The sequence below is a fragment of the Psittacula echo genome, assembly GCF_963264785.1.
Source record: "Psittacula echo genome assembly, chromosome: 7".
NCBI classification, from domain to species: Eukaryota; Metazoa; Chordata; class Aves; order Psittaciformes; family Psittacidae; genus Psittacula; species Psittacula echo.
Window position 1 is genome coordinate 24138192 of NC_137740.1, and position 21460 is coordinate 24159651.

A 21460-nucleotide genomic window follows, 5' to 3' on the forward strand; every position below is an offset into this window, starting at 1 on the left:
GAAATAGCAGAAGATATTTAGATATAAAAGTCTCATTTCAAGACAGAAGTCATTCTTGAAGTTTACAGATACACTGTAGAATGGGTATATGCTCCTTTTTGGAACAATTTTTTGCATGATTCAGAATTATTTTGTACTGAGCATAACAAGGTTGAGGACACAGCCTGGCTGTACTTGGATTTCACATACCTGAATTTTGCACTTAGCTTCCACAAGTTGCAGTTTGGTCTGTGCAAGTTCCAGCTCCATCTCCCTCAGCTGCTTCTTCAGTGCATCCTTTTCATCATCCATTTCTATGCCCTTATTCTCCGTGCTTACAATAGGCAGCTTCAGTGCTCCTTCCTTACTGAAAATCTCACTGCAGTGTTTGCAGGCCATCACTTTACCCTGAAATACCCAGAAAGCTCATCTTTAATCCATATTTTAGGAGTTGCTGTGCTTCCTGGAAGAGCCATTTTTATGTTAGACTGCCTTTCGGTCAGTAATCTTGAACTATCTAGTATTGCAGTTTTCATACATGACATGGAAAGAATTTGAGAAGTTCATGAACAATTTCCAGGGCATATTAACAGTATAAAATTTCTTAAAATCTACTTAGCGTGCTCTGTCTAAGCACAGAGACTTTGCTCCTAGATTAGAAATACTCAAATTCTTTTGCTACCGAAGCTTTGTGATATTTTGCAGTATTTATGCCAGCAGAATTCAGAAGAGGAAATCACACTGCAGAAACTTTTCATCTTCCATAAAAGCACTTGAATAAATTAATGCAAATTGTGATACTTTAAAGAAAACCAGGTAGCTTTTCCATATTTCCAGAAGTAAGCAACCTGCTGTGCTCACTGCATGGGTCAGTACTGTCCTGCAGGTGCTTGTTCAGCATGTTAGGGGATGACCCTTTCTGCCAGTGACACCTGATACACAATAGTAATGTTCTTGTGCTACCTGGAAAGGTGAACCAGTTACTCACAGCTGAAGATGTAGCACAGCTGGCCTGGCTCGCACAAACTGAAACAGGGTACTGAGCTACTTCAGCAGATTATAGCAACATCAATCCTGGAATTACTTTTTTTACCAGTAACATAAAAAGGTCACTAAAAAGGCACAAATCAGGTTCAACTTGAGTACCGAAGAAACAACTAGAAGCTATACCAGAGGGAAAACAATTCTGCGTACTCCATAGTGACAAAGCAGAGGGGTACATGATCAGGAAACATTTATCTCTAGTGCAAACGTTCCTAGTAAGGGGCTTTAGAGAAGGGTGAGGAACAGGGCAATTCTGGGGATGGCTCAAGCTATGCCAAGTTACTTAAATAACTTTGCTTAAATTACAGAAACCCAAACTGTCCAGTTCTGCCAATTCTGACCCCTCCACTGGGCGCACAGGAGAAGCAGCATGGTTTCTCTTCTAGAAAGCCTTTTATTATTTAAAACATCCAAGTAAATACTGTCTCTCTACATTTTTTGCCAGAAGTGTATATTTCAACAGGAAAAAGAAAAGCCAAGTACTACATGCAGTTCAGTTTGAGAGTTCTGCACTGCTGATATATGATAAAGAACCATGAAAGGAAATTAACCTTTTTGTTGTTTGCATCTGATCTAAAATGCCTGTGGGCTATCAGGGCAGGTAGGTGGACAGTGCTGTTTGTTGTAACATTAAACTTCAATTAGTATCTTATTCTGTGTCCCTGGTATTTAGCAGTACTTGTGTTAGAAAAATCTCATATGTAGAGGCATCATTCTCACCTTCACAACTTCCAGTTCATCTTTACTGGCCGCTTGTTGTTTTTCCAGCCTGGTACTCAGCTGGGAACAAATCTGGAGCAGAGAAAGCAGTCTCTTAGCTAATGTTTACTGTACTAAAATATAACCTGTGTTTTTTCATTTTTGCTAGAGCCAACATTTCTTAAATGCTGCCTCACTCAGAGGCTGTTGCTAATAATGAGATTGAAAAAAAAAGGCAGTATTCAATTCAGAACCTGAACACAGAGACAAACGTTATAGATGAATTAGTTTATAATGCTTGTACTGCATTATGTCACAGAGTAAAGAAGCATTCACCCTATAGTAGTAAAATTAGCTGAAAGACAGGTTCTGCCTGATTCCCTAAATTATGAGACTATTAGGAAAACCACAAAAAGATTTATGACAGATTACAGTGCTTGCTCTCTGAAAGCCTGATAGGTAGTGTAACTTACTTAAAGGTTGAGATCTGCTACTCTGAAAATTCAGCTTCACATCAGGTTGAAAGAAGGAATAGGAGAAAGTGTCTCTAGAACAGTACCTGTTTATACTCTGCAATAATGGCTGTGGTTTTCTTGATCTCAGATTCTGCCTTCTCTAGCTGCTTCCTGAAGACCTCCTTCAGCTAGGAAATGAAGGAGAGAAGTTACACAGTACACTGAAAAAAAGTTTTCAAAATGTCATCAGATCATTCTCTCAAAGTCTGGCTGTGCTTACAGCAATTCTACAGCTGCTCCTTACCAAATTCCAATTCTTACAACTTCCACTTCTTCATTGATTTACTCAGTACACAAATAAGTATTATATTCAGTTATAACTAGAAAGACTATACTGTGATACAGTGTATCCTGACTTGTCCTGTAGGGTTATTCTTCCTCTGCATTAAATGGTGGTACAGCATGATCCGCAGAACACAAAGCAAGAGTGTTACTATAAAGTGGGTTTTACTGATTTTGGTTTTGTTTTCTGCATACTGTTAGACCAAGTGTAAGCAGACAGATTATTTGTTTGTTTGGAGATGGAATGGGAAGAAGAATCTCTCAGCATTATCACTCTGATCTCCGTAACGGAAGAAAAAGATCTGGCTTGGTATGTGCACTGCATTAAAATACAGCTAACTCATTCCTCCACTGTTCAGAACCACTAAATCTTGAGAGCTCTTTCAGTAGGAAAAGGCTTCCACTGCCTTATTATAGCAGAGAACTTCCCACCTCCATTTAAGGAGTCACAAAAAATTATTGTTTGATTGTTGTAGTCACTGTTGTCAAACAGCAAAAACAAAAATCAGGGTATCACTTTTGACATATACTTTTGTGTGTCAGTATTCAGCACCATGGTAGATACATAGGATTGAAAAACTAAGACTGAACATGTCACAAAAAATATGAGGCCTGGTCTAGTCCACAAAATTCTCCCAGCCCTCAGCTTTGTTTTGCTGTTGGTTCTAGCTTCAGACAAAAACATCCACAGCTTATTTCAGTGAACCAGCAGCTGAATCCAGAACAGCCTCTTATTAAGGCAACAACTCCTCCAGCTTCTTATTTAGATCATTAAAAGTGGTCTGATCATGCCTTCTTAGTTGCGATTGCTCACCACCAGTGAAAAGGATTACAATACTGGGAAGAGGATGAGGTTTGTAAAACTGAACATTCTGAGCTCAATTAAAGAAAATACTGAAAACCAAACTTAAAAAAAAGTAATTACCCTGGCACTGTAATTTTTTAATTGTGACTGTATTTTGAAGACAAAATCCTTTTACTATTACAACACATTCTCCATATCCTTTGCTTGCATTTCGTTGCTAAATAAGAAAAGTTGGAGAATGCCTTACCTGAGCAGTTTCCTCTTCCTGCTTCCGTTTCTCCTCCTCAGTCTCCACTAGCTTCTGTTTGGTCAGGAGAAGTTCCTTGTTCAAAACATCTGCTTTGTCTTCAGCCTAGAATTAGAAAAGCTGGTGTAAATCAGACATTATCTGTGCCAATACAAATGTATTGATTCAGATTCTAGCATTGCCTTTTCCTGACCTCTGATGACTCACCTAGCCTATTTTTTATATGAAATTCCTTTGTCAAATAGCCATTTTCTAAGTTATTTCACTGTGTTTCAACAACAGGCCCTTTCGCCACATACTTACCTAAGCCCAGGTGGCAAGTAACCAGAGATACTACGTCCTAATACAAACCATGATGTATAGAATATTTTTGTTGGGAACAATATTAATCTAAGTGACGGCAGCATGATTTAGCTCCTGTGTAACTTCAGATAACTCATTCCATTTTTGTATCTGTAAGATACTGTGGAAAATGTTAGTTGCCTGCACTGTACCTTACAAAGTGTCTGGGTGGAGACAAGTATAAAAGAGACCAACAGGATCACCAGATAAAATGGGTTATCAGTGCAAGTAAGTATTACCTGCAGAAACTTTATATTGTCTACTGCAGAATATGAATTTTCTCCTTTCTTTGAATGGCCAAGCTCATGGTGAAAGATAGTGGGAATGCTTTGGTTTTGTAAGCACTATCCTCACCGATCACCACAAGAGAAATGTATTTCTCAGTATCTGTTTATATTCTGTTGACCTCCCCAGCTAGGAGATACACACGGCATTGCACCACCCCTGCTGTTCAGTAACTAGGTGCTACAATAGGCAATGACTGTGCTCGAATAGTACTTAGTTTGCTGAAAATACAAGCGGGAAAACGGCATTAGAAACAACAAATAACAGTGCAGAACCTGTCTCTGACTTGCAGTTTGGTTTTCTACCACTGGTGGTGGTATTAAGTTATCTATTGGCTATGGTGTTAATTATTAATGAGGGTGTTTGTTAGTGGTGACTGTGGGTAGCAGAAGCAGCTGCACCTGGGCCCTGAGTGAAGAGATCGATTGATTCCTGCATTACTTAGTGTGTATATAGCTGTGTGGGAGAAAGGAAAACAAGCAGTGAAAGAACAGAAAAGTGTTAAGATTGGCATCTTAGAACAAAAGAACTTGGGGATGACAAGGATATTTTTGGTGAAAGACCTGTTTAAGATACACTTTGAGGGAACTACAAATCTTTCCTCCCTTTATGTGTTCATTACAAGTTCTCCAAGCACCCGCAATGGTGTACGGTATAACCTGTCCTTGCAGATCAGGAGTGCAGGAGCACAAAGCTTTTCTTTCAGTGCCAGGGAACTGAGGCAGGGTGTGGGAAAACTTCACGGAGCCACTCATCTATGGAAAGACTGCTAAAATGCAGGAGAGCACAAAATGGAACTGGCAAAGGTATGTGCTTGGCAGTCATAATACTTGAGGGAATAAAAAAAGCATGGGCAGCAGCAGATCTAAAGCTGCTTTATGTACAGCTGTTCCCAGGGAAAATAGAGCACCTCAACACATTGCTTTTGGCCTTTACACAAGATTGCCCACTCCATCATGCAAAGTGCATCTCTGCCTGTGTTCAAGACAGCTCATGTCTTTTGAATCACATGGATCCAAATCAGCATAGCTTCACTATCAAGGATTTGCCTAAACAGAAATACACATTGCACAACTGTGGTTAGTGATGTTGACAATTGCGAGGCTAGATAAAGAAAGCCAAATAATTATGGGAAATGAAATTGAGAGGCCCTTGCAGGAAAAGATTTTACGTTATAAAAGGTACTAGAGCCCTCACTGAGCAAGGGACTAATCATGGGGTATGGTGGAGTATGGCCCTCCTGTATTGAGTATCTTAATAATAGCTGTTACAGCATTTAACAACACTACATAAAACACTCTAGAAAGAGGAGGGTTGAATTTATGGGTCTCTGACAGTCATCTCTGAGATAAAGGGCTCTGAATGCTGCTGCCCTTCACATTCCAGTCTTCACAGGAAACAAAAGCAGTTATCAAAGAACACCCAGAAGCCCTTCCAGTTTTTGGTGCCATGCCACTTTCTTATCTCTGAATTTTGTTGACTGTACTAAAAGTGCTGTGAAAAACAGATCCACATGAGGTGGTAGGCATTCTGCAAGGCAGCTTCCCTTGAAGATAGTCCTTTGAGGACAGTGTGATAGCCTTTACAAGTAAATGTTCATTCTTTGGTATCTGAGTAAAAGTTATGGCTTAAATTTTCTAAAACAATCCACAACAGAGAAGATGAACTCAGTGTTGGCAAGACAGCACCGTAAATACCTGCAGCTGCACACATGTGGAAATCCAGCCTTCTGACTGCAACTGGGAGTGAGGTTGTCAGGAAAATAAAGGCACAAATAATTATACTGTCAATGTTGCATTCACGCTTTCACTTGAGCACAAAGCAGGGCTCCTAAAAATGGTGTTGCCAAGCCTGGGCTGGGACCCATCTTTGTCAGCATTACCTGGTCCAGGTCATTCCGTAAGGCAATTTTGCTTGTTACAAGCTCATGGGCAAGGTCATCATTCTCCTGCTCCAGCCTCATGCTTGCTTCTTGGAGCCTGCGGTTTTCCCTCTGCAGAAAGAAAGGAACAACCAGAAAAGGGAGTTAGTCTTTATCAATATTAAAGAGCAATAAGTGAATATATTGTGTGTGTAAAACACTGAGAAGGCAAGAGTGCACATTAAGACATGACTGCTGCTCTGGGAAACAACAGTGAATTAAGCCAGCAGTGCGAATGCAGCTATTCCACTTACATCCCAATGGTTATGTTTGTGTCGCGTAAGTGACACACCGACTGTAGGGTTTCTCTGTCAAAAGTAAACAGTCCTCTCTGCAAAAGCACTTGGTTTCTGCTTGCTCATTATCAAAAGAAATTAGGCAGAAAAAATCTCACCCAGCAGCAGTGAACAGGGACCAAATAACAGATACTCATCATAATGTTTCCAATTGAAAGTAAAGCTGTCCTCCTTTATACAATTTCTGTCTGCAGAAATCCATAAAAATAGTACATTCTGTATATGATGTAGCGCCAACTTCCCATCTTCCATTAGACCGGTAGAGAAGGGTATTTAGCAGGGAACTCCCTACAGCTCATATAATCTGTATCACCATTTGTGCACTTTCTCTGCAACATGCGCCAGGATAACAGCGCATGTTTTGCAGGATACCTGCTGAGAACAAATGCCAGATGGAGAGGTGGCCTCACTTCCTGGGCACAGGCCCACAACCTGGTTGGTGGGCAAAACATTCAACACAAAATGAAGGACTTCAAGACTGCAGGCCCTGGTGCTTGTCACACTGCACTCCTTACCCACTCTGCACAGGCAGCAATGACTACAGAGAGCACAATTAGAGAAGGTAAGTACACAGGAGAAGAATGAGCAGTAGTAATTCTTCTAAAAATTGGTTTCAGTTATTGCTCTTCTAGGGCTGAGAAACGGAATCATATTCAAAAGATGACTGTGTGTTATAGAATGACAGAATCAACTAGGTTGGAAAAGACCTTTAAGATCATCAAGTCCAACCTTTACACCAGAACTGCCAAGTCCAAAACTAAACCGTGTCACTAAGGGCCTCATCTACTTGTGTTCTGAACACTTCCAGGGACAGTGATTCCATGACTTCCCTGGGAAGCCTGTTCCAGTACCTGATAACCCTTTTGGTGAAGAAATTTTTCCTAATATCCAGCCTAAACCTCCCCGGCACAGCTTGAGGCTGTTACCTCTTGTCCTATCACCTGTTAATTGCGAAAAGAGACCAGCCACCTTCTCGTTCCATCCTCCTTTTAGGTAGTTGTAGAGAGTGATCTTCATCTTTGGAAGAACACAAGCAGGTGGGACAAATAGAGGTGCCCTCCTCAAACAGATTTTAAGAGAGCAAAAGATGTGCTGGCCTTCAGTCACACAGTGACTCCCTATCTTTCAAACCAAAAGAGACTGTAAAGGCAATCTGTGTGCTATGGAAACTCAAAGAGAAATACTAAGTTCCTATGGAAACTCATAGGTGGAGGAACAATAAATAACCTACATGCTGAGACTACAGAAAGGACCTGTGCTTATATTCTCCAAGACAAAACAGTGAATATATATCAGCACTTAAGACAGCAAAAAATTTCCAAGAGTTGTTCAGTGAATGCCTTCCTACAAAATGTGATTGCTTTGCATAAGCACATTAATGACCTGTCTTCACTTCCTCCTGCTCACCAGCTAGACTCAGATATTTTTAATTTCCAAACTCACCATCATGAAACTGCAATTTTTGTTTCTGTTACAAGAAGATTTTGCATACGTCTCTTTAACAAAAAAAAGACAACTACAGCTCTTAAGAGGATGCTAAAAAAGGTCTCTTCTGTGTGGGAGCTTCCCCTGTGGCAGGAAGCAGAACCTCTACAAATACCCTCTCCTTAATGTGACCCCATTGTGTAACTAGACTACGCACTGCCCTGTACAGGAAAGTACGTTTGTTTCCTGTCCAAAAGACCATACTTTAAATAACTTGTTTTGTTACCGAAACAATAAAAAGTAAGTAAAATACTTTTGTTTCAACACAGTTAAAATAACCACTGCTAAAAGATGCGTAACTTTGGGGATCTTTTTTATTTTAATTGCACTGTATTCTGTTTGGGATTTTTTTTAGAAGTAAAATTCTTTTGTAAGGATAATATAAACCTCTGAGTGTAAAACCAAACTGCAGTCAATTAAAGAAAAAAAAAAAAAAGGCCCCAATGTGTCTTTATCTCTGTATTTCGGTCAGACCATCTTAGAAATGTTGATTTCATAGACACAGCTCTGCCAGCGAGTAGCTATCAAAAAGTGACTTGAATTCATGTAAAAACTGAGACCAGATCAAGACAGTATTGCTGCCAGGTGATGCAGTACCAATACCTTTTCATAGGGATGTTGCTCAGAGGGAGAAATCAGGAAATTCTTAATATTTCCACACATTAATCCAGAAAGAAGTTTGCTTTAACATTTTTGCTATGCTTTTGCCAAAAGCTTCAGTGTCCGCAAAGCAAGCCACACAATGTGAAGTTCAAAGTTCCTGCTTTGCATTCGCAGACAAGTGGGTAAGCAAGCTTACATGGTTGGAAATGCAATATCCTCCTCTTAAACTAGAATTTACATGGCATATAAGTAAGTTAAAGATCTCTTACCTTGGTCTATCCAGTCAATAGCTAAGAAATGTTTTTATCTCGTTCACCATACTTCTAATTTCCAGCTGAAGGTTTCTTCTAGGGCCAGCTTTACTCTTCCTCCACACAGGGCAGTGTGCCAAACTAGGCGGTTTGTCTTTTCCAGCTCCTCCTCCCAAATTTAGCAGTGAACAACTGCTTTCTTCCTCAGAAGGAAACTATTAATCTGCTTAAGCCTAAATAAAACCTAACGTTACACAGTACAAAAATAGTAAATAGAGCTTTTCATATGTAGCATATTTTCAAAGGCCCTGAAATATTTACAGGGTTTTATAAAATACCATTCACAATGGCATAAAGTTCAACAGATGGAGCTCGTTTGTTACAGCAGGACTCACATCACAGACAGCATTTTGTAACCTGGCATAAGCCGACTAGTCAGACCTGCTAGCTGTCCTTGGTGTAAACAGAGAGCTTCCTGCCATTTCTCTACGCACCACTAACAATTTACTAACTATGACAACCATTTCCTTCTCTTCAGCGTAGCTCAGTTTCTACAGTTAGTAAAATAAAAGATTCCTCTTTCCCAAATTCCTCCTCCTATCTACAAAAGGCAGATGGTGAACTCTGATTAGCTTTTAAAAGGAGGGTACTGCATTTCCAAAATGGACAAACACTGCTGATACATACAAACACAAATAAACTTACCTCCTGTAAAGTCACAGACCAAACACTGCTTTCAACCATTGGTGTAAAGACAGTGAAAACAGGATATGAAATAATTTTTAATACCAACAAAGACAGAAAAAAAAAAAAAATAGAAAAAGATTTGCTGATTCTTCAATGGGTTTTTGGTTCTGAGTTTTAAAGAAGGTATAATCCAACTTCCATCACACGCTGGACGGAAAGAAGGAGACAAATTTGAAAGCTGAGGCAAGCCTCAGCTCAGGAAGACTGAAATGTTGAACTCCACCCTCTGCTCCCTTCCAGCCAGCACCAAGGAGCAAATCCTGACAAGATTAGTGGTGATGATGCATCCTCTCCGTGCTGCTACTCAAGCAGGGTGTAACGAGTCACAAACCTTGTTAAGCAATTCAGTGTCACATTTGCTGATGAGCAAACACTCAAACCCCAGATCTTGGGCATGAACAGATCCTCAGTGGCAGAATGCAAACACTGATTAAAATTAACTTCTCTGGATGTGAGCAAATTGAAGTCTTCATAACCCATTGGAAAGGGCTCTTGATGGCAGAGTTGCTCTGAAGGAAAACCCTGTTAACCTCCATCTAGAAACCCAAAAGGCTTTTACAGCAAACTATCCAGGAAAACCTCTCATGGGAAGCAACACAGAGGCTCCTGGAGGTGGTTTCTGCTTTCTGTTTGTTGACTGGAGCAATATTCCCAGAAGTGCCCCAGCACACTTTTTTTTCTTTGTTTTTTAAATTTTTTAAACCATAAACAATGATCCACACCAAGAGTTATCTCACACATTTCCTCATGACGGGTACCATTCAGTTACCAGGACTCTGAATAAAAATGACCAGTGAATGAATTTTTGCTTCTACTTCAAATACACAAAAGGCTAATTATGTCCAAGTTACACATTTATTCAGACAGAAAACTTCTCCGTTGCACAACAAGGTCCACAGAGGAAAAGGCGTTTCTACCCTCAGTACAAAGCTGTGTGCACAAGCAGGATCTGCTTGCAAAACTCCAGCCCTTCTTTGTATGGTTATATCCTCTTTATTTTAAATCAAGAAGTCCCAAGCTCAACTCTGGTAATTTCTCATCAAGTCAACCAAAACCCTGTTACACGAGGTGTTCTCAAACACCAAAAAAAAATCCAACCCTGTAATGTATATATAAAAATATCAGTCTGGACTATGTTTGCTACTTTTTCTGCACATGCAACTCAGTTTTATTCCTGGCTTCTATAGACAATCTGCAATTTATTTGAACCAAAAGTCATGAAATTTGGTGACAAACAGCAATTTGGAACATATTTACTTTTGCACCTTTTAAAAATCTGACAAAACATGAGTGATAATTCGTTTCAAGCAATGAAAAATAAAAGTGCCTATAAAAGCATATGCTTTTCCTAAATAATATTTGTAAATACAGGAGGAAATGAACACACACACACACACACAAACAAACACAAAAAGGCACTCATTAATACTGTTCTTTGGTAAGTCAAATCAACATGTAAAATATGAGCTGGGAAGGAAGTCCTGTGGCATATAACACAGCTCATTGTTGCACATGAATTTAACCTGTCAAGAAAATGTAACTGGTTAATGGCAGGCCAGAAGTTGCAAAACCATCCCTTTTCTGGAGGCTGTTGTGTGGGGTCAGTGGGTTTGGAGGAGCCTCCTGCATGGATATACCCAGCTGCCCTCAGGCAGGAAGTGTCTGGAAGGCCAGAAATGTCAGTGTTCTGTGGTCCTGACAAATCTCTACTGGCAATAAAAACTGCAGCATACTGCAAACAACAAAAATTAACTAAAAACTATCAACATACTGAAAGCCTATTTCCGTCTTCGCCTATGAGACTTAATATTCTGCAGGGATCTCCAGCAATCCCATTCCCTTCCTGGGCAGTAAACTAAAACCTCATTTTGTTCTGGTACCAGAAACTGTAAAAATCACAAAGATGTAGGTCTTTAGGGCACAGCCTACACAGAGAGCACAAAAGGCCAGAGGGAGCTAACAGCAACACTGCACTCAGAAGCAGTACTGGCTTTTCAGCAGTGTAGACTCAGTCCTTTCCCAAACCAAGCCTGGCTGGGCAAAGTCTAGCACTGATGTTGCCAAAATGAAATGCACTTCTAAATGCATAGGCTGCAGAGTGATCATTTAAGGGACAAGCAAAGTTGGCTGTCCACTTTCTGCCTGTGAGGAGCCACACAGTTGCGTTTTCTTGCTGCCCTTTGCAAACATTCTTGAAATGCAGATTCCTACCAACTTCAGCTTGATGCATTAATAAAATCAAACAAGCAAGACAAGGAACAGAGAGCACTTACAAGCATTTCTCCAATACACCCATCAGGTGAAGATTGTGTCTGAACTTTGAACTTAATGTGCAACTAAGCAGTTACAGGGACTCTCTCTAACCACAGCATCACTGAGTGGATCAGACCCAATGCGGCTCAATAAAAAATATCACAGTGAGTTTCAACAGTGCAAGCCAAAACCACAGGCTGTGTTCTGACTGTGACAGTGGTCAAAGAGTCACTTTCTACACCCTCGTTTGCAGCTTGGGGACAATGTTCTTCGCTGCCCATCACTCAAGATTAACCAGTTAATATGCTTCCACAGGGCTTTAAAGAACCCCCATTTGTTTTCTGTTTTAAATTCAACAGTGCTTTAAGTGAACCAAAACCAGTCAGAAGTTCAGCAGCAGCAGGTTGTGGTTTTTTTCTAAATAGGTCACACTCACTGTTGGCTCTTAGCTGCTGCAGCAGTCCCAGTTCTCACAAACAATAATACCTACACCCTTTGACATCAGAAGAACTACAATCAGAACAGTATTTTTCAAAGGCAAATATTTAAAAAAATAGCAAACGTCAGTTTTACTTTCTATGTACCTTTAACTCACATTTATGAATGATGGCATAGTCTTTCACTACAGGTTTTCATACGGTGGTTTTCTGAACATGGTGCGCTTTCCTTACGTTCACAGACCACGTAAACCTGTTGTACCCTCTACGTTTATTTACTACTCCATGCTCCTTGTAGACATCGTAACAACTGCAATGTGACTTAACATGTTAAGGCATAATGAAAAACAGCAGGAAAACAGTACAGGTATATGTAAGCAATGTCAGTTCCCAGCTAACCTGGGCAATGGGCACTAAAGTGCTGCTTCATCTCTGGCAGCTCTACCTAAAGAAAACTGAACTTTTCAAACCAGGGTAAGCAATAAATGGCTCCTGAACACCAAGTGAAGTATATGCTTAGAGGCAGAGCCTCCATCACACAAAAATCTATGGCAACAGAATGTAGCTGTGACAATAAAAGCAAATACATTGGAAAGATAAACAATGTTGATCCAAAATTAAAGAACTATTCTTTTTTTTTGTGAACTATGAAGCTATAATATTAATAACTGAACCTTTAGTTCTCTGCTGTTTTAAAGCAGGATATTTATCACTATTAACTGTATTGCAGTAGTACCTTGGGACCCCAGGAGAGCTCTGGCTCTCACTGTACTAGGCATTATATTAACAAAAAATAACTGATGCTTGGTATTAACAGAGATGAATAACAAGGATCATATCAGTCAAGGAAGAATTCATCTTCCAAAAGTCTCTGTGGATGCCACTGCACACAGCTTGTGCTAGAGCAATGTGTATTTTCTCCTTTTTGTGTCTGTAGCTGAGAATCACCCTTTGTTTCTGCATCTCATGAAGATCTCCCATATAAGTGCAACAGCAGGAGAGTTACCTATAAACATATAAACTGAAAGAAGAAAAATGTTATATGTGGCCACTTGCAGATGTCTTGAGAGTTACAAATTATGGTTGAAATATTCCTGAAAAAACACTAAGGCCAAGTGTTCAAAGTGCTTGCTCAAGAAGGGGGCTGAGTTTCACCTGTCACTAACTTCCCGAAGGTCTGCACTGGCATATCCTAGAGAGGCAAGCATGGTACACACACCTCTGCTTAGTCACTGGAACAGGGTCACTCCCTGTGGGATTCAGCCAATGAAACAGGTTCCCATAGAGCACCTCTCATACCTGGTATCTGTCCATGGGATCTTCCTGCTGCAGCTGACTCTCTCGCATTGTTTGGTACTCTCTTTCATATTTCTTCAGCTTTTTTGTTGGCACCTGTGAAGCAGATTTGGAAAACATGTGTTTAAAGACTAGAAGAAGACTGGAAAGGCTGTCTGAAAGCTCTTCTTACAAACAGGAAGCCGAGGAAGTGCTGGAAAGCCACTGCTGAATAAAGGTACTCCCTGTTGTCACCCTTCCCTACTCAGCAATCCATATCACACACTTACCAACAGAGTTCACATGGACAGAAATCCTTCTGTACATACTCTGTTAATTATTCAAATACTTAAAGGAAGAGTGAAGCAGAGACATTTTAGTAAGAGCAGCAAGAAGAAAAAAACATCAACAATAGGAGTGAGAGAACAGGGAAGGGGAAAATATGCTTTGATATGTATGATTCACCAAAACAATACCTTAGCAAGAAACCTGTTAAAACTGTGACTAGAAAAGGGAGTGTTCACACAAAAGGACCGGATAATTTCCCAGGAGAGATCCAGGAAATGGTTTTTATTGCTGAGAGTACTAACGTCTAAATTATAGCTTGGCACCAATGCGCTCATGAAGCCTGTCATCAGACGACTCCTAGCCAAAGGTGGAGACGCTGCAGTGCTCGCTCCCAGCCACAGCAGGGAAACAGTGAGGCTACTATACAGAAATCACAAGCAAATTCAGTAAACAACCATGCAGAAAGGTAAAGTCCAGGACGGCTTGATTCTGGGAAAATACAGCTTCAACTTGAAAAAAGGTACTCAAAGAACACTTGTGTGCTCTTAAACAATGCATGGAGATTCTGTGCTTTACTTTCACCTTTTAATTAAGTACACAGTGTCATAGGAACAATCTCATCTCCCTCTGGAGAACTCTGATAGCTTTAGTGTGTCCCCACCATACAAAAAGAAGCTGGCCCTGCTAAGTGCTGGGTCATCCGCCGGAAGCTGGCGGGATCCCCAACAACACATACCATCATAACACGCTATTCCTGGATCTGTTATGTATGTCTGTTACTCTTGCCTGTATTGATTGTGTCTAGCTGATTCCTGGTGTGAGAACATGCCACTGTCACCTTGCCTTAGGCAAAAAATTACTGCCAATGAGTAGAGACACATGTTTACATGCAGATTTAGTGGTAGTGTGGCCTGTGGTGAAGGGTGGTCCTATGCTCTCCAGCAAGCAAACAGCATAGCAACAACTTTCTTAGCCATACTGACTAAGTAGTAAGTAATACTCAAAACAGGGGTCAAATCATGAAAGGTGTGAGCGTCAGGGTGTAAATATCATGTCGCAACTCAGAAAATAGCTTCCATGCTTTTTGAAAGAATATTGTGATTTACGCCTGTTAGTATCTATTTATGCTACAGCCTTGTCTTAATTGGAAAGTAGTACCTAAATATAGTGAAAGTGTATCTTATTGGGGGGAAAAGGGGGAAATTCCTATTAGCAAGCCAGTCCATAGTAATCCACTTATCTCATAAAACAGAAACTTGAAAAGGTATGCTTAATAACTTTAGCAGGGACTATTGCTTCCCTCTTATTGTCTATTCAGCCACATTACTCAAAGGAGTTGATAATTTATTACAGCACTTTCTTCTCTGGATATAGACTAATAAATGAAAAAAAAAATTTAAAAGCCCATTTCCATATTCTCCAATTTAATTCCCTGGAACAGTCTGTGAATTCAACAAGGGCGTTTTCTGTAAGCCCTTCCGTAAGTTAAGTGCATCATGCTAGCTATGCTTCAGTCTTCATGGACTGATCCTGAGCAAAGTGCTCATAAATTTGCTGTAAAAGCTTCTGCAATATTGATTTCTTCTTTCTTTAGCACCATGGAGTATATTGGCTGGAACTGATGGTTATCAAATTTAGGAGACTCTTATGGTTTATAAACATTGCTCATCTGTTTATCTCAGTATCTTATCTCCTTGACTCGTTTTATTTTATTGTGTTCAAGCATAATATCATGTCACAACTAGTACGCAGAGAAAAAGCCATGCGGAGCATCTTAATGAAACATCCATGCAGAACTGAACAAGCAAAACCTCCTTCAGAAAAAACCTAGCAGACTCCTGCACTGAACACTTGAAGTCCTCACTGCAGTGAGGTGATACGTGACTGGTGAGAAACAAAAATGCTTTGGTTTTAGCTGTCCCCATGTTCAGACAGGCAGGGCTGGAAAAATCTTCTTCACCTTCTCTGGCAATCCTGCGCATGGGCAGCATGCCGGGCATCAGCATCCGCTCAGCTCCAGGAGACCTTCCCCTCACTCTGAATTTTAGCTGTGTACAGACAGTTCAGCCTGACCTCGCTGGATTAATAAATCACACACCTATGACTCCTTCCTCCAAAATGTTTTATTACTCTAATGAAGCACAAGCACTCAGAGGAGGTAGTCATCATTATGTTCATTTGACAGCATAGGAAATGGAAGCAGAGATGTAAAGTGATTTCCTGAACATACTGAAGACAGCCAGAGACTGATGCAGACAGAAAAATCCTATTACCCCATTTCTCATTTCCAGCTTTGCCACAATGCCAGACTGAGCATAGTATCTCTTTCCAGGATTTCCAATATCTTCTTTTCTCTTATCTAGCACTGCATAAACAGACCAAAAATATATAGTCCCATCACACTGACAGTGTCAGTATTCTGTGATCTCTGTACTCTTTTTTTCCTCTCTGCTTCTCACCTCAACGTGGAAGGGGGGAGGGGGAAAAAAGAGAAAAAAGCCAATTAACAAAATGTGCAATGCTTTTCTTTCCCGTTCTTTGAAGCAGGTGACTTAATTTTCTGTTTCAGTGGTGATGGATTTGCTCAGTATTTCAAGATTGAGGCAAGGGACCTACATCCGTCCAAAGGCAAGGTTACACTGTGCTGATGACTGATTGCGGAAGACTCCCAAGCTTGCTTTGGGTGAACAATGATAGCAACCACAGACACTGGCTACAACCCAGCTTCCCTTTTATCCATCCATCACATACATCCCAGGCTGCAATCCCCATGGTAAGCCCAGACTCTTCCCACTGCTGCAAAGCAGGACCATTTCCAAGCACATGTTAATGCCTGGGAGCCCACTCCAGTGGTGGTGGGACCAGCCTGAGCTCACTCAGCCTTGGCTCAGTCCTTGCACAGAGCCAGGAGTATCAGCTGCAAGAGGCTTTCACAAACGTACTGTTACATGTGCCCTTCTTGAGGAGATACGAGTTAGGCTTGTGCATACTCAATTTTCCTCACATTATGATCTAAGACAATACTAAAAGCATGTGAGTTTGAAAATGACACTTGGTTCTGTGAAATATGTCATATGAAAACTAAGCTTTAAACAGAACCTCAGCAGATTAGCAATGACACATTTCAGATTGCACTCATTGTCTCAGACTCAAAATTGTATCAATTTGTTCCACATAATATTTGATATTTAAAAGACAACTAAATCAGGTTCAAGGAAGGACAATATAGCTCTATTTATAGAATCATAGAATAGTTAGGGTTGGAAAGGACCTTAAGATCATCCAGTTCCAACCCCCCTGCCATGGGCAGAGACACCTCACACTAAACCATGCCACCCAAGGCCTCATCCAACCTGGCCTTGAACACCACCAAGGATGGAGCACTCACAACCTCCCTGGGCAACCCATTCCAGTGCCTCACCACCCTCACAGTAAAGAATTTCTTCCTTATATCCAATCTAAACTTCCCCTGTTTAAGTTTTAACCCATTACCCCTTGTCCTGTCACTACAGTCCCTGATGAATAGTCCATCCCCAGCATCTTTGTAGGCCCCCTTCAGATACTGGAAGGCTGCTATGAGGTCTCCACGCAGCCTTCTCTTCTCCAGGCTGAACAGCCCCAACTTTCTCAGCCTGTCTTCATACGGGAGGTGCTCCAGTCCCCTGATCATCCTTGTGGCCCTCCTCTGGACTTGTTCCAACAGTTCCATGTCCTTTTTATGTTGAGGACATTTAAACACTTTATTAGGCCAAATTAAGGCCTAATAATTTTTTTTTTTTTTTTTTTATTGAAGGCCTAATTTTCTTTTTAATGTAAAAAAAACCCACCACCACGTGAAGAAACTGTCTCAGTGCTCTACTGGTCTGTGCTGTCATTGCTACGGATAACTGCATTACCTCTTTCTTAAAATGTGGTTGCCAAAAGGCATGAAGAACTGTCCTGCAGTATCTGCCACTGGGAATAAGATTCGGAAGTAGATAAGCAATTTATTTTTGTTTGGGAAGGGTGCAGTAATGAAATGAATAAACATGTTGACACAACAGACTTGCCTCTTAGATTAGACTTCAAAGGGGGTGAGTGGGATGTAAGAGTTAGATATTATGCAACACAATCTGAACAACTGTATCCCCAATGAGATATTAGCCACAAGCATGAAGCCTGAGAGGAAAAAGTGCAAATCACAATTTATCACAAAACTCCATTTGCGCTGAGTAGTCTGCAGAGAAGAAAATCTGGAGCATTCATTTGCAGAAAAAAATATAGGGATTAAAACCAGCTGCTACCTAAAGAAAATTCACAAGCTGAAGCACAGTTGGAAGAATTCCCATTTCTCCTTTTGTCACCGTGTGGTGAAGGGCTTGCTGATAACAAGCTGTTTCACCACAGGTTTGAAATCAAGTGGAAATTAAGTGGTAAGTTTCACCTACCTACAGCACTGCATTCAGACATCCCCCACTCTAAAACACACCATAAATCTCATTAAACATAGTCTAAATCCTGGTTTTGGGGCAATGTGATTGCAAAGTTTTGTGAAGCAGCCTCTCAGACACCATCTGATTCTCACATTAACCTTATTGCAACTGGCTTTGGGCAAGCTTGCAGCACAAACCCTGCAGTGCTTGGGCTGATGAGCCACCTCTCATCACAGTGGATCCATGGTGCTATTATTCTGCTTGAGCTTGCATGTTGCATACAGCACAATAAAAGCCGCAAATATCAGATGCTATTATACCATCTACGCTGGCAGGAAGGAGATGTTCCCTACAATTCCTTGGAAACGTACATTTTGTTGGAGAGATCATCTGCTCAATTTGTGCCTGTCTGAATGCCTGCTGCAGAACAGCATCTCTCTCCACCTTGCAATTGGAAAAAAGAACTAAGACAAATGCTCTTTATATCAGTAAAGCAGCCTGCTCCACACCAGCACACCTAAGTACCCCTTCCTTGCAGAGGGAGAGTTTTCCTCCTTCTGCAAGTTACCTTGTTGCCAGCTCTATAGGTGTAAGAACCTCCTGAAGAGAGTCTTCAGGATAACACAAATCCAATCCGAAAGCTGGCTGGAGGCGAAGGAAATCAGCTTTGCTCTCTTTTTCTATTTATTTTTAATTTATCCACATCAGTCCATTATCAAAATACCTCAACTGCACCCGAGACTCCCACAGGAATTTATAAAGACAAGGGAGAGGCTGGTTGCAAAATTTGCAGAGTACCTGAACCATTTGCTGTGATTCAAAATGGCAGCGGCCACAGTCAGTGACACTGGATGATTTCCAACACCAGATCCCTTTGTCAGATTTTAATCTGACACATTTCCATTCATCTAAACCTGCTGAACCTGGCATAGCACATTATTCTTCTACAGCTCTGTGGTTTAAAGATCTGATTAACTAAGTTGGAAAGCTGAGACTGAGAGATATTAAATAAACCTCACTGTACAGCAATCCACTGGCAACACGGGAAAAGAGAACAAAATTCAGATTCCCTGAATCTAAACACCGGTATGTACTTTTGCACTTCCTTACAGTGCTTGTGTTTGAGAGGCACATATATTGACTACAGAAAAAAAAGAGGCTAAAGGAAAGGATGTTCGGCTTGTGGCATAGAGTCTTCAAAACAGTTCCTTTGCAGATCCCTGGTTTTCAGCATTCAAAAATTCATTTTCACTTTGAGATATGGAGGGCTTATTATCCACTTCAGCTCTATTTGTTTTTAGCAAAAAAAGAGACACCCTGAGTGGCTTAAAAGCAGTGTTTGGAAATGGCTGATTATTTTATACACTTGCAGCTGATGTCTAGTAGCTCACCCAGACAAAAGTGCTTCCTGTCACGTACAGATAAGGGCTTTAGTATTGAGATGCACACCGTGAAAGGAAACAGCTATATCCACTATGTCAGCAAGCACCCATTTTGCATTTAAATTGCCTCTAGTCAACAGGAGTACTGCGGATACCAATACTTGAAACATTTGAGATGAAAAATAGCTGTGTACAGGTCATTTTTATTATCTGACATAACTTAAGAATGCCTGAACCACGAGATCTCTGCTACAAAAGACTATAATAGGCTAAATGAAACTACCTATATACCCAAGCCCACACATTAGGATCAGGTAACCAGGGGAACTGACACTCTGATGAGCCATCTAGGACAAGGCCCTGCTCTGGACAACAGAGTTACTTTGAAGAGCAGCAGTTTTTCCAGCACAGAATTTATTCATTGGTTTGTACCTCATACCATACAGTTCCAAGTGATTTTGCATCTTACATACACCTTATGCAGCATGTGGTGCTAAAGGCTTTATATGTCTGCTTAGTGACTATGCAAAATCCAACCCACAGCTCTTGCCATTTAGAGGTACATCATTCATTTTGATTTAGATCTAACCCATGCCTACAACAATTTTAGAGCTTTGGCTGCATTTCTTGGCACACCACAGGAGTAGAAGGGTGAGCTGGAAGACAAGGCACCATCCCTGTGACAACAGTATCAGAAATTCATGGCAGAGCGGTGGATGTGGTCTACCTTGACTTCAGCAAAGCATTTGACACAGTCTCCCACAGCATCCTCATAGCTAAATTGAGGAAGTGTGGCCTGGATGATCAGGTAGTGAGGTGGACTGCGAACTGGCTGAAGGAGAGAAGTCAGAGAGTTGTAGTCTATGGGGCGGAGTCTAGTTGGAGGCCTGTATCTAGTGGAGTGCCTCAAGGGTCAGTATAGGGACCAGTATTATATAATATATTCATCAATGATTTAGATGAGGGAATTGAGTGTGCTGTCAGCAAGTTTGCTGATGACACTAAGCTGGCAGGAGTGGCTGACACGCCAGAAGGCTGTGCTGCCATCCAGCGAGACCTGGACAGGCTGGAGAGTTGGGCAGGGAGAAACTTGATGAAATATAACAAGGGAAAGTGTCGAGTGTTACATCTGGGCAGGAACAACCCCAGGTTCCAATATAGGTTGGGGAACGACCTGTTAGAGAGTAGTGTAGGGGAGAGGGACCTGGGGGTCCTAGTGGACGGCAGGATGACCATGAGCCAACACTGTGCCCTTGTGGCCAAGAAGGCCAATGGCATCCTGGGGTGTATTAGAAGGGGGGTGGTCAGTAGGTCGAGAGAGGTCCTCCTTCCCCTCTACTCTGCCCTGGTGAGACCGCATCTGGAATATTGTGTCCAGTTCTGGGCCCCTCAGTTCAAGAAGGACAGGGACCTGCTGGAGAGAGTCCAGCGCAGGGCAACTAAGATGATTAAGGGAGTGGAGCATCTCCCTTATGAGGAAAGGCTGAGGGAGCTGGGTCTCTATAGTTTGGAGGAGACTGAGGGGTGACCTTGTTAGTGTATATAAATATATAAAGGGAGAGTGTGACGAGGATGGAGCCAGGCTCTTCTCGGTGGCAAACAATGACAGGACAAGGGGTAACAGGTACAAACTGGAACACAAGAGGTTCCACTTAAACTTGAGAAGAAAATTCTTCTCAGTGAGGGTGACAGAACACTGGAACAGGCTGCCCAGGGGGGTTGTGGAGTCTCCTTCTCTGGAGACATTCAAAACCTGCCTGGACACATTCCTGTGTAACCTTATTTAGGTGTTCCTGCTCCAGCAGGGGGATTGGACTGGATGATCTTTTGAGGTTCCTTCCAATCTCTTGCATACTGTGATACTGTGAAAAAGTCCCCAGCAATTTTCCTGCATCACTTGGCAAAGAAACCA

At 41.3% G+C, this 21460-nt stretch overlaps 1 protein-coding gene across 4 annotated transcripts in view; it reads right to left on the bottom strand.

Moving 5' to 3' along the window:
- RABGAP1L (RAB GTPase activating protein 1 like) overlaps positions 1–21460 on the bottom strand; it is a gene marked incomplete at its 5' end in the record, with an annotated part of 248601 nt that overhangs the window by 4714 nt on the left and 222427 nt on the right. For 2 of the 4 annotated variants that reach the window (XM_080623939.1, XM_080623938.1), the window contains 6 exons: positions 190–387; positions 1744–1815; positions 2282–2365; positions 3572–3676; positions 6081–6191; positions 13491–13583. In XM_080623939.1, the coding sequence (XP_080480065.1) occupies positions 190–387; positions 1744–1815; positions 2282–2365; positions 3572–3676; positions 6081–6191; positions 13491–13583 (663 nt within the window). The remainder of the gene's footprint in view (positions 1–189; positions 388–1743; positions 1816–2281; positions 2366–3571; positions 3677–6080; positions 6192–13490; positions 13584–21460) is intronic. The other 2 variants (XM_080623940.1, XM_080623941.1) reach the window with 1 other exon arrangement.